Raw genomic sequence first — 14021 nt, 5'->3', positions numbered from 1 at the left:
GATTTAAGCATCGGATAGATTGAACTTACTTAGGTGCTATTGTAGACTAAATTGTCCCATATAGTACCTTGGGAGAGCTCGTACGTCCTCTCTGCTTCGATTATTTAGTTTGCCTGATACTCGCGTTGCTATGAGTACGAACAGTTTGGTCGGCTTTTGACCAGGATATTCAATACAGAGTCATCTGAACTGTTTGGTTTCCCTAGTGCGTGCATATGTGAATTCACAGAAGGGCTCTGGAACATTACCTTCATGTTCATTAACTTCATGTCCATTACCTTCATCTCCTTAACGCCTGGAAAGCCATCCTAAGAAAACCTGGTTTTCGCCTCACATTATCGTTTGGAACAATGTATTCATCCTTTAGCTTAGAAGTAATTGTGTAAAACTTCAAGGCACGTAAGACTGCCTGCCTGTCTGATATAATAAGGATACTCCTAGAGGATAAGCTTCTTCGTATACATTCTCCAACGCAAACTTCTACTTCATGGATTTTTATCTGAAAAATAGTGGGGTAGCATCTCGTTGGTATCGATTTCTTAAAGCTCAGCCCATAGATGTCAGCTGCCGTTTTTCGGCATCAAATTTTGATCCATCCTTGAAACAGAACTCTGTGTCATCAAATTTAAAATGATCCGTAAATAAGACATCTGAGTTAGGTTCAGTAAAAGGATCTCCTGTTTCCCAAAGAGTTCTATCCACAATGGACACACCAAAATCCCATGCAGCTCCGAGCATTGGGGCCATTACATTCCGAAGTCGCAACATGGTATTTCCAATAAAGAAGCCTAAACTCTTTTATAAATACATAAATTGAAACTTAAATTTTTAGTAGAGTTTCACTACTTTTCTTAGAGAGTGAGATTTTGTCAACTCCCCTCCCTTCCTCGATATTAACTTAATTTTTGTTCATACTACCTCACATTTACTAAGTTTATTTAGAAATATAAAAAAATATAAATTGTATACATTTTTCGCACAAAACTTCTGGTAGATCATAAACATAAAAATTATATACAATTTAGCTACCTTTATACATATAAACTCACTTTCTGTTTTTTTTTTTGAACATTGTGGGAAATCTTACAATTGATTTTGAAGTAATATTCCGTGGATCTTGACACTTGAAACGCGGAATACAGGTCAGACTGAGGTATAATGCAACATGCAAGTTAAAATAGTCCGCTAGGCGGCGCAAGATTTGGTCATTTCGAAATGTCGTTGATATGGAATGATTTGAAATCTATTGAGAGCAGCCCTACAACTTGGAAAAAACTCCAGACTTCTATTTTTTAAAGACCGAATAAAAGTCCGTCCTTATAACTATGAACGACTCGTACAAATGAGACGATATATTTTACATACATAATCCTTTTTGTTTCAACAGAGAGCGGTGTATCAAATTTCAAGGTAATATTACAATAGGATTAAACTTTATGGCAAAAAAGCTTACTTTGGAAGTATTCAGGCGGTCCTCATTTTCCGCTACCGAAGGTCAAGCTTTTGGAAAAATCATTTTAATAATATAATGATAAAACAGGAAAACAAACGGAAATAAAATTTTTTAATATCGGCTTTACAAAAAGCCTGCTTATAGTCTTAAAGATTATCTAATTTATTTTGGAACAAAAAATCATTGAAAGTTACTAGAAAAGGTAAAATAGTAAATAGTACCGCAAAAGGACCATGTCCCATACAATTTTAATACTCGGTAGCAACCTCTAAATATTCTTCAAAAAATTAGAATAATACTGAAAGGGTAGAGAAGCAATTGCTATGGTACCCTGCCAAAAAATCAAAAAAAAATTTAAAAAAAATCCAAATTAAATTAATACTCAAAATCCAGCACAACAACTTCACTCAGCACCGATTGATATTTGTTTCAATTGTTGTGATAATTGGAAGGCATTCAGATCCTCTCCACCAATTTTTTTTATGTTACGTGAACGATTACCGGAATTACAGCTTCGGTATAGTGGTAAATAATTGAGTCTAAAAAAGGGTGAGCCGAGTCCATTTTTCATAAACCTTGAACCGATGTAGCGGACGACCCAAATGTTAGTCCAAATTCAATATTTTAACGAGTTCGCTTCATCAATGTCTTATCTAGATCGATGCAACTGCTCGAGCCTTAGCTCCGAAATGGTTGAGTTCGCGAAAAGATACACCAGGCCTGACCTGTGGAGAACTTCATGGTGTTTAAGCGAGATATTTGCGAAGTGTATACTTCTTTTTGTATACCAAAGTGCTCGTTCATCATATGAAATTGTTTTTGCTTTGCACTTACATATGAAATATGAAAATCAAAAGCTCTAAAAGATTTTTATTTATATGTGAGGGCATACGGGAGGGTTATGAAAATTTTTTTATATTTAAAGTCTAAACTTGTATCTGTGCCTATTATTCAGGGCAAAACAAAAACAAAAGTGCTTTAAGTGTATAGGGATTGAGCAGCTCCGGCTATTGGTATCCCCGTGGTCACATACACTTTCACCTAAGACAATATTTTGACACGGACTTTTTCGAAAAAAGCTTAAAAAATGTATATAGCACAATTCTTTAATTGAATGCGAATGACAAACTTTACCATCAATTTGGTCAAGGGAAATATGCATATATTTTGGTACATTTATATAAAGGTAGTCGCACACACACATTCTTTATTATCGTTTTACTCATAAATTTAAACAAAAAACTCGCAATTTTCCGTTATTTAATAACATAAACTGCTTAGTTCATTTCTTTTTTATTTTGTTTAGTTTTCAATATCAAGTTCACGCTAAATTTTCAAAGGCAAAATAATTATATATTCGCGATATAGCTAATGTGTGCGTGTGCCATTTGTTGTTGTTGGCGTGCACTTGAAAGTGATTTTTTTCCTTGAAAGAAAACAATATAAATCTATTAACAAACTTAAAACTTGGGTGGTACCTATGTAGGTAGGTGGGTTTGCATGTGTATGTATGTTTGTATGGGTATAAACAAAACGTTTAGTATATGAATGTATGTCTGCTTGAAAATAGATATGTTTACATTCATATGTATACATACATGTAGGTATTATTAATTAATTAATTATTTCACACAACGCCCATAATCCGAGCCGAAATCAAAATTTGTTAGGAATTTGCACTTAATTTTATGTGCCCAGCTGTAAAATTTACTAATTTGCTGTTAGTTGTATTATAAACTTTTATTTATGTATGTAGCTATCCTGTGTGTATATACTACATAATTTTTTTTTTTTCGTTTTTGCAATTTTTAGAACTATTAATATATTTAGATTTATTTATTTTTTTTCTTGATTTGCCTCAACAAAGTTGCCCCAGGTTTTTCTAGTTCTACATTGATTTCCACGCCTTATAATTAACACTAAAATTTAATTTGCTGCCGGCCAAAAGCGCGACTCTTTCAAGTTGTTAAACGCTCGATAATATCGATTTTTATAGTACCGGTGTGTGTTTTTCGTTTAACTGGACTATAAAATTACTATAATTATGCTTTTGGAGCAATCAACGGTACAAATTATTATTTATTTTTGTAATTTTTCATTTTATTGCTTTTTCGATTTCGTTTAGAAATAACAGATTTGGGCACAATGTATTAAATTTTGAGTTTTTTCTTAACAAATTGTACAAATCTTGTTTACTTACCATTTTAACAAATTCGACGCAGTCACAGAATTTCATTTCGTTGAAAATTGCTCAAGTTTGAAAAGTCTATGATCTAATTATTGTGTAAACGCAAATTTATAGAATATCACTTTCGTATTTTAAAAACATAAAACACTGAACTCTGAAAACAATAAAGCACACATACACAAATAAATAAATTAAAAAAAAATGTTTGCCACAAAATGTTGCATGAACTGCAATCCTAAAGAGTTAGTGCAAAAAACTCTCAAAACACGCACGTCTTCCGCTTTTGTTGTAGTTAAACATTGCGGAAATGTTGTGCTAATGCACTGTTCACACTGCACTCAAAATTGCTTAGTTTTATTAAAAATCATAAAGCAAACATATCGCACACTATCAAAACAGCGATCAATTCAAAAAATCGCAATGTTCAGAAAACGCAAAAAACTGACTGCCTCTCCCACATGGGTCAATGGAATTTCAAATTTTGACTCAGCCTTTTCTCATTGATTGGTGGAGGGTATTAATAAATCAAGTGTACAGTTTGGTGGATTTTGAATTGGGAAGTCCGGAGATACGCATAGCTTCGAAATTTCAGATTTTTGAGTTACATTGATCTAGGTGTGCGATATGTACTAAAACGTATACAACAGTATGATTTATTTTTAGAATTTTTTTTAAATGCACATAAACAAATTGCTCGTTCACAATTAACACTTACACTTGTTGCGAATTTGCAATCCATTCTAACAATAATAAACTTATTTCGAGCATCAACAACATTACGGCATGTTTTTAAGCACAACGATGTAGTTTTGTTACTGAAATTCCTGCCAAGGTGTTTAAAATTTTTTGTTTGCATTGAGATGTCATTTAATAGCTTTTTTTAGTGCGTTTGTAGTACAATTAAAAAATATTATTTTAAATTTCATTACATTTTTTTATTTTTCATTTTCATTCAATTTAAGGACTGTATATGTGATTCTGGGTTAAGTATTTAAAAATAGATAGATAACATTTCAATTGGTTTTTTCACACTAAATATTTTTATAAAATTTTTTCTTAATAAACGCAGCAGATTAAATTATATTTGTTTTAGTTTTTTTCTTTTATACTGATATATAGTTATGTATATAATTATCTACGGAAATTGTTCTATGTAATCCCCAAACATAAATGGACTCAGCGATTAAGAGTTATTTAGTTTTATAATTTTTATACTCAGTTGAGCAGAGCTCACAGAGTATATTAACTTTGATTGCATAACGGTTGGTTGTACAGGTATAAAGGAATAGAGATAGATATAGACTTCCATATATCAAAATCATCAGTATCGAAAAAAAATTCGATTGAGCCATGTCCGTCCGTCCGTCCGTCTGTCCGTTAACACGATAACTTGAGTAAATTTTGAGGTATCTTGATGAAATTTGGTACGTAGGTTCCTGGGCACTCATCTCAGATCGCTATTTAAAATGAACGATATCGGACAATAACCACGCCCACTTTTTCGATATCGAAAATTTCGAAAAATCGAAAAAGTGCGATAATTCATTACCAAATACGCATTAAGCGATGAAACTTGGTAGGTGAGTTGAGCTTATGACGCATAATAGAAAATTAGTAAAATTTTGGACAATGGGCGTGGCACCGCCCACTTTTAAATGAAGGTAATTTAGAAGTTTTGCAAGCTGTAATTTGGCAGTCGTTGAAGATATCATGATGAAATTTGGCAGGAACGTTACCCTTATTACTTTATGTCTGCTTAATAAAAATTAGCAAAATCGGAGAACGACCACGCCCACTTTTAAAAAAATTTTTTTTTTTTAAATTCAAATTTTAAAAGAAAAGTTAATATCTTTACAGCATATAAGTAAATTATGCCAACATTCAACTCCAGTAATGATATGGTGCAACAAAATACAAAAATAAAAGAAAATTTCAAAATGGGAGTGGCTCCGCCCTTTTTCATTTAATTTGTCTAGGATGCTTGTAATGCCATAAGTCGAACAAAAATTAACCAATCCTTGTGAAATTTGATAGAGGCTTAGCTTCTAGGACGATAACTGTTTTCTGTGAAAAAGGGCGAAATCGGTTAAAGCCACGCCCATTTTTTATACACAGTCGACCGTCTGTCCTTCCGCTCGGCCGTTAACACGATAACTTGAGCAAAAATCGATATATCTTTACTAAACTCAGTTCACATACTTATCTGAACTCACTTTGTATTGGTATAAAAAATGGCCGAAATCCGACTATGACCACGCCCACTTTTTCGATATCGAAAATTACAAAAAATGAAAAAAATGCCATAATTATATACCAAATACGAAAAAATGGATGAAACATGGTACTTGTATTGGTCTATTGACGCAAAATATAACTTTAGAAAAAAACTTGGTAAAATGGGTGTGACACCTACCATATTACGTAGAAGAAAATGAAAAAGTTTTGCAGGGCGAAATCAAAAGCCCTTGGAATTTTGGAAGGAATACTGTACGTGGTATTTCATATATAAATAAATTAGCGGTACCCGACAGATGATGTTCTGGATCACCCTGGTCCACATTTTGGTAGATATCTCGAAAACGCCTTCACATATACAACTAAGGGCCACTCCCTTTTAAAACCCTCATTAATACCTTTAATTTGATACCCATATCGTACAAACAAATTCTAGAGTCACCCCTGGTCCACCTTTATGTCGATATCTCGAAAAGGCGTCCACCTATAGAACTAAGGCCCACGCCTTTTTAAAATACTCATTAACACCTTTCATTTGATACCCACATCGTACAAAAAAATTCTAGAGTCATCCCTGGCCCACCTTTATGGCGATATCTCGAAAAGGCATCCACCTATAGAACTAAGGCCCACTCCCTTTTAAAATACTCATTAACACCTTTCATTTGATACCCATATCGTATGAACAAATTCTAGAGTCACCCCTGGTCCACCTTATAATATAATTTTAGAAAAAAACTTGGTAAAATGGGTGTGACACCTACCATATTAAGTAGAAGAAAATGAAAAAGTTTTGCAGGGCGAAATCAAAAGCCCTTGGAATCTTGGAAGGAATACTGTACGTGGTATTTCATATATAAATAAATTAGCGGTACCCGACAGATGATGTTCTGGATCACCCTGGTCCACATTTTGGTAGATATCTCGAAAACGCCTTCACATATACAACTAAGGGCCACTCCCTTTTAAAACTCTCATTAATACCTTTAATTTGATACCCATATCGTACAAACAAATTCTAGAGTCACCCCTGGTCCACCTTTATGGCGATATCTCGAAAAGGCGTCCACCTATAGAACTAAGACCCACACCCTTTTAAAATACCCATTAACACCTTTCATTTCATACCCATATCGTACACAAAAGTTCTAGAGTCACCCCTGGCCCACCTTTATGGCGATATCTCGAACAGGTATCCACCTATAGAACTAAGGCCCACTCCCTTTTAAAATACTCATTAACACCTTTCATTTGATACCCATATCGTACACAAAAGTTCTAGAGTCACCCCTGGCCCACCTTTATGGCGATATCTCGAAAAGGCATCCACCTATAGAACTAAGGCCCACTCCCTTTTAAAATACTCATTAACACCTTTCATTTGATACCCATATCGTATAAACAAATTCTAGAGTCACCCCTGGTCCACCTTTATGGCGATATCTCGAAAAGGCGTCCACCTATAGAACTAAGGCCCACACCCTTTTAAAATATTCATTAACACCTTTCATTTGATACCCATATCGTACACAAAAGTTCTAGAGTCACCCCTGGCCCACCTTTATGGCGATATCTCGAAAAGGCATCCACCTATAGAACTAAGGCCCACTCCCTTTTAAAATACTCATTAACACCTTTCATTTGATAGCCATATCGTACAAACAAATTCTAGAGTCACCCCTGGTCTACCTTTATGGAGATATCTCGAAAAGGCGTCCACCTATAGAACTAAGGCCCACACCCTTTTAAAATACTCATTAACACCTTTCACTTGATACCCATATCGTACACAAAAGTTCTAGAGTCACCCCTGGCCCACCTTTATGGCGATATCTCGAAAAGGCATCCACCTATAGAACTAAGGTCCACACCCTTTTAAAATACTCATTAGCACCTTTCATTTGATACCCATATTGTACAAACGCATTCTAGAGTCACCCCTGGTCCACGTTTATGGCGATATCCCGAAAAGGCGTCCACCCATAGAACAAAGGCCCACTCCCTTTTAAAACACTTATTACACTTTTCGTTTGACACCCATATTGTACAAACGCATTCTAGAGTCAACCCAGGTCCACTTTTATAACGATATTCCGAAAAGGCGTCCACCTATAGAACTAAGGCCCACTCCCTTTTAAAATACTCATTAACACCTTTCATTTGATACCCAGATAGTACAAAGAAATTCTAGAGTCACCCCTGGTCCACGTTTATGGCGATATCTCGAAAAGGTGTCCACATATAGAACTAAGGCCCACACCCTCTTAAAATACTCATTAACACCTTTCATTTGATACTCATATCGTACAAACAAATTCTAGAGTCACTCCTGGTCCATCTTTATGGCGATATCTCGAAAAGGCGTCCATCTATAGAACTTAGGCCCACGCTCTTTTAAAATACTCATTAATACGTTTTATTTGATACCCATATCGTACAAAATAAATTCTAGAGTCACCCCTGGTCCACCTTTATGGCGATATCTCGAAAAGACGTCCACCTGTAGAACTTAGGCCCACTCCCTTTTAAAATTATCATTAACACATTTCATTTGATACCCATATCGTACAAACAAATTCTCGAGTCAGGCCTGGTCCACCTTTATGGCGATATCCCTAAATGGCGTCCATCTATAGATCTATGGCCCACTTCCTCTTAAAATACTCTTTAATACCTTCCATTTGATACACATGTCATACAAACACATTCCAGGGTTACCCTAGGTTCCTTTTACAACATGGTGATTTCCCTTACTTTGTCTCCACAGCTCTCAACTGAGTATGTAATGTTCGGTTACATCCGAACTTAGCCTTCTTTACTTGTTTTTTATGTTATTTAATTTTTGTTGATTTTTTTCTTGTTTGGTAAAATTTTTTTTATTTTACAATGTTTATTTTTTCACCGTTTTTCATTTAACTTTTTTTTATTTGTTTTATATTTCACTTTATTTTTATTTTGCTTACTTATTTATTTTCTGAATTTTACGATATTTCATTTTTTTTTTAATTTCACTTAGTTTTTTATTTTATTCTTTTCTATTTTATTCTCCTTTTATTTTTCTTTATTTTATTTTATTTTATGTTTTTTGTTATTTTTTTTTTTAATTATTAGTTTTTCTTTTTATTATATTTTATTTTACCTTATTTTTTTCTTTTTATTTTTTTATTTTATTAAATTATGTTAAATTTAGTTTTATTTCATTTCATTTTATTTTTCTTCATTTTATTTTATTTTTCAATTCATTCTTTTTTATTTTTTATTTTATTTCATTTAATTTAATTTTATTTTACTTTGATTTATTTTATTTAGTTTAATTTTGTTTCATTTTATTTTATTTTTGCTGATTTTTTTTACTTCATTAAATTTTTTTTTATTTTACAGTGCTTAATTTTTCATTTTTTTCATTTAACTTTTTTTTGCATTTTATTTTACTTATTTGTTTTTTTTTTAATTTTACATTATTTCATTTTCTTTTGTTTTATATTACATAGCTTTTTATTTTATTTCTTCTATTTTATTATCTTTTTAATTTTTCTTAATTTTATTTCATCTTATTTTATTCTTTTTTAATTCTTTCTTTTTTTATTTTATTTTGTTTTATTTTACTAGTTTTTTTTATTTTATTCTCTTTTAATTTTTATTTATTTTATTTATTTTTTTTTTTATATTTTTTTTAATCTTTTTTTTTAATTTTTTTAATTTAATTTTACTAATTTTATTTCGTTTTTTTATTTTTGTTTTATTTATTTTTTTTATTTTATTAAATTAAATTTAATTAAATTTTATGTTTCTTTATTTAATTTTATTTATTTTATTACTTCATTCCTTTTTTATATTTTTAAATTTTATTTTATATCATTAATTTAGTTTTATTTTACTTTATGTATCTTATTTAAATTAATTTTATTTTAATAGATTAAATTAAATTTAATTTTATTTTATTTCATTTTATATAATTTTTTTTTTAATCTTATTTTCTTTGTATACAATAAAACAAATTTTACAAGATGGGAGTAGGAGCGTCTTACTCGAAACAATATCTTGAAAACGCCATATTTTAACAAATTTCGAACAAACGATATACATATGTACATATATCGTAATTCGTTTGAAAAACGCTCCAACTCAGCAAAAATTAATTAAATTTTGACATGAACCGCCTCAGGTTATGAAACAAATTCTGAGGTGGCGTGTTCTTCCGAATTCTAGGATAGGGCGTTTTCGAAGTGGCTGCTGAAATTGGGTTATCGCTACACTCAGCTGTCGATTTTTTGTATTTATTTGTTTCATAATTTCGTATGGCGTGATTTTCTTTGGAAGCTAACAAAATCAAAGCTGGCTTTTGCCCTATTTTATTAATTTTTCAATCTTTTTGGTTTTAGAAAATTTCACAATTTTCCTATTTCCGCTTTTGTTTGCACTGTTTTTTTTTTTAATGTTGCACTTGAGAACACTTACACTTTAATCATTGCACATCCTCTACGAAAATTTCACATGTCAGACAAGCTGGTCTTACCCATGAGGGCTCGCCGAGCTCTACCAGCACCAAATGTTAAGAGATTTTGTAAAACACACGCGAAGTGGGACGCCTTGCCGTCAGCGCACGACAGGAGAAAGCGTTAAGAATTTTTAATGGCAATTGTTACCGTTTATATTATGCCACAAACATAAAACTACAATTCAAAACACGCACAGTCACCACTCGTTTAACAGACAACAATCACTAATCGACCGGAATCGACTTAATAAATGGCTAACAACAACAACCAAGCAAAACGCGGCGCGGGTGCAGCTTATAAGATCGAAGAGGAGGAAGACGACGATGACACAGACGCAGACGCCAAATACACGTACTGAGTGGCACGGCACGCCTGCGCAGCGCTGAGATTCCGCAACGACTAAAACTGACAGCAACAATTGTTGGCAACTTAACATTCATCCGGCTGAAATGGCAAGCGGCGACTCAACTAATGATTGTTGGTGACTGCTGTTGACTTGGCTGAGCTGGTGAATTGGCGAACGTGAACTTACGACGAATCGCAATGGGCAACTGCCGGCGAATGAGGCTAAAGCTGACAATGACAATCAAAGCAAACGGCGTTGGTGCGCAGCTGAAGTCAAATGACGTTATGTTCGTTTTGTGAATGTTGAACCGATGATATTCTTTGTTGTAGCTTTTGTGATTGCTGTTGTTGTTGTTATTGTCGTTGTGCCATTGACACTGAATTCCACACAAGGCAAAGACAAGTCAACTTGGCGAGGAGACAAAAAAAAATTACAACGAAACGCAATGTACATTTACGAAAGCAACAAAAAAAGGCAGGAATTCTTGCACACAGCCGCATGCTTAAAGGCTGATAAGTTAACAGCATGAATTCCCAAACAGGCTAGCAAGAGCCCGAAGCTAACGAACCAACAAAGAACCGATCGAATGGCCAACAATCAAGTAAAGAAGCGGGCGAAAGAATGAACCAATTCAAGTACCTAGTACAAGCCCGCGTTGGTAACAGGCTTTGCCGACCAACTGCTACATGCATCCAAGTAAAGCTTTTCTGCTGCTAGCCAAGTTTTGTAAGCTTTGTTGGTAGGCATTTGATGCATATTCGCTACACTCGTCTTTACATACATACTACGTTCTTATGGAGGAATGTAATAAGAAAATAAAAAGTAAAATAATCAAAAGGCGCAACAACAAAAAACTTTACATGTGGGATGTGTACGACGACACCATTTACAAAAAATATGTACCGCAACAACAAAGATGTCAGCAACAACAGCATCTTCATCAATAATATACAAAGGAATTTGCAGCAACTTGCAATTAATTTATATGCTGTAAGTGTAATGAGAAAAGAAGCAGGGAAGAGAGCGAAAAGAAGATGAAATGGCAAAGAAACTAAAATATGCATACAAGAAATCATATTAACAAAGGATCGTGTAATTGGAGAAACGAGATTTCATCAAACTTTTTCTCCGTCATCTTCAAGTCGGGCAGAATACAAAGAATACCCAGTGAAAATAACGGTAATCTTCATATCTTTAACCCGCTTAAATGTGTTTAGAACAGGAGTCTGAATTCCACAGCACAATTGTGGTCTCATTGCGTATGCGAAAGATCAAATACTTTTCATTTTTATGATCCATAGTTTGGAACAATGGAAGCCCGTTGTTGTTGAACTAGATTTTCTGTATCGAGTAATTCGGCAGACTCCTTGAAAGCAAAATATTACCATAGGCCAGTAATCTATTGAAGAGGTTTGAGTGTATTATTTATTCTACTCCAAATGTGAAAAAAATCCGATTCTTAAAACAAACTAACTAACTTCCTTCCAATTGGTCTGTTGTAACAAGTTAAGGTAAAGTTGAATGGCAGTTACCGGAATAAGAAGCTCGCTTAAGCCTTAACTATAATTACTAATCTTGATCATAGATGTGCCCTTTTAAGGGAGCCGAGCCCTTACAGCTGTAAGGTTTTCCCAGTATATTAAGATATATCGCCTGGACTTTTCTTTGTCACTAAACATGCAGAACCCCAATCAGCTTTGACATAGGAGCTTTGTCATCCACTTTCGGTGCTTTTCTGCAATATTTAGTGACTGTCCAGTGTTAACTCAAAGACAAACTGTACAGAAACAGAGTTCAGGTGGCTAACGGTATTTCAGATTCCATACAACCTTTTCGTTTGACTCAGTTTTATCCAAGCAAACAGAAGATCTGCGAGACAGTTGTACGAGGTAACTATAGCCCGTCTATATTTCAAAATCTCACCACAGTTGAGCTCAGGGCTTGGCTATTAGAATAGATGTTAAGTTATCTAACCATTGTAGCACTAGTCGACTTCTGACTGGAAGAACCACATTGATCGGTCAGCTTGAACTTGCAACTTACACCGATCTTCTGAAAAAATAGCTCCCATCAACCTTCCCTTCCAACGTCGACCAATTCTTGAAGCAGTTATTAATTCACTGCCAAAGGTGAATTCTTCCTCCCATTCCTCCCTCCAAGGACAACGGACACTGGGCTAACTAAGTATACAAGGCAACAGTGTATTTCACTTCGCGAATATTATATTTTGTTGTAATGGATGTAAGTCGGAAGATGAAAAAATTGGAACATAGCTGCTGTTGTTGTTGTCGTTGTAACTGTAAAACGACTCCTCGACGGTCTTGGGAGTGCTACGGATATAGGCAGTCTTTTGGCAGATATGCATCCAGTACGCTCCGGTATAAGCACCTTTTGGTACCAGCGCTATGACTGCGATAACCAATGATCCCTTGAACTTTTGGGTCGGTTCTAAGATTCGGATTTACATGAGCTTCACACATTTAAGGACTGTCAATCCAGCATGGCCCAGATAGTCTTTCTACACATAATTAAGAAAAGGTATTTTAAATGATAATAAAAGGAGTACGGCCGATCTCCCATACAATCTAATAAATTAACTGCATTCACCTTAACGAACTCTCGGCGCCCACTCAACCTGCTTTAGCATACGGTGAAGCGACAGTTTGCAAATATTGACGTATGAACAACTTTAATGCAAACACATGTGCATTTTCATTATGTAAATATGTACATATTACATGTTTATACCCAGTTGGCATTTTGAGAATTGTTCGGCTGTGAATCGCAGTAGGAGAATCGGGGTTTTGCCTTGGTAAGCTTAACAACTTGACGTAATCTCGAGAGTTTAAATATGGAGCTCAGGGAATAACGGAGCATTGATTCACATGGCCTACTGCGACAACTAGCAGGAGATAGCGGCACAAATCGCGAATTCATTGACCATGAGTGGAGTTATGGTCTTTTTTTGGATATTTTAGTGACTGTGACAAAATCACAGGGTGTGCGAATACGTATCAACTCTAGAGAGAGTTGGAGTTGCAAAAATTAGAGATAAAGTGCCCTTGCCGGGATCATATATGCCCTTGTGTTTTCTCTTATGTTATCTTTTCTAACTGTGTCGCAAACGACTCGTAATAAAATTTATTTTCTAATCACCTGTACTTCAAAATGCTCGCTGGGTATGTCGTGTAAAGCACACAACGTCAGATAGACTTCATCACTTGTAAGACACATAAAAGGCGATCGGCTTGCAGATGAGTAAATAACAAACCAGACGCATGACAGACAAACAAGCAGAGG

At 34.3% G+C, this 14021-nt stretch overlaps 1 protein-coding gene across 6 annotated transcripts in view; it reads right to left on the bottom strand.

Moving 5' to 3' along the window:
- AdamTS-A (ADAM metallopeptidase with thrombospondin type 1 motif A) overlaps positions 1-14021 on the bottom strand; it is a 358159-nt gene that overhangs the window by 130381 nt on the left and 213757 nt on the right. The window contains exons 1-2 of one of the 6 annotated variants that reach the window (XM_067759429.1): positions 10335-13296; positions 3654-3795 (exon numbers count right to left, since the gene is read on the bottom strand). The exons of 4 other annotated variants lie outside the window; for them this stretch is intronic. In XM_067759429.1, coding sequence (XP_067615530.1) covers positions 3654-3689 — 36 coding nt within the window. In that variant the 5' untranslated portion in view covers positions 3690-3795; positions 10335-13296. Of the gene's footprint in view, positions 1-3653; positions 3796-4356; positions 4620-10334; positions 13297-14021 lie in introns of those variants that run through there. One more of the 6 variants, XM_067759430.1, reaches the window with a different exon arrangement.

This window comes from Eurosta solidaginis, chromosome 1 (genome assembly GCF_040869045.1).
Source record: "Eurosta solidaginis isolate ZX-2024a chromosome 1, ASM4086904v1, whole genome shotgun sequence".
In the NCBI taxonomy this organism is placed as follows: domain Eukaryota; kingdom Metazoa; phylum Arthropoda; class Insecta; order Diptera; family Tephritidae; genus Eurosta; species Eurosta solidaginis.
Note: the sequence above shows the minus strand (reverse complement) of the source record. Positions and strands in the feature narration are given on the sequence as shown.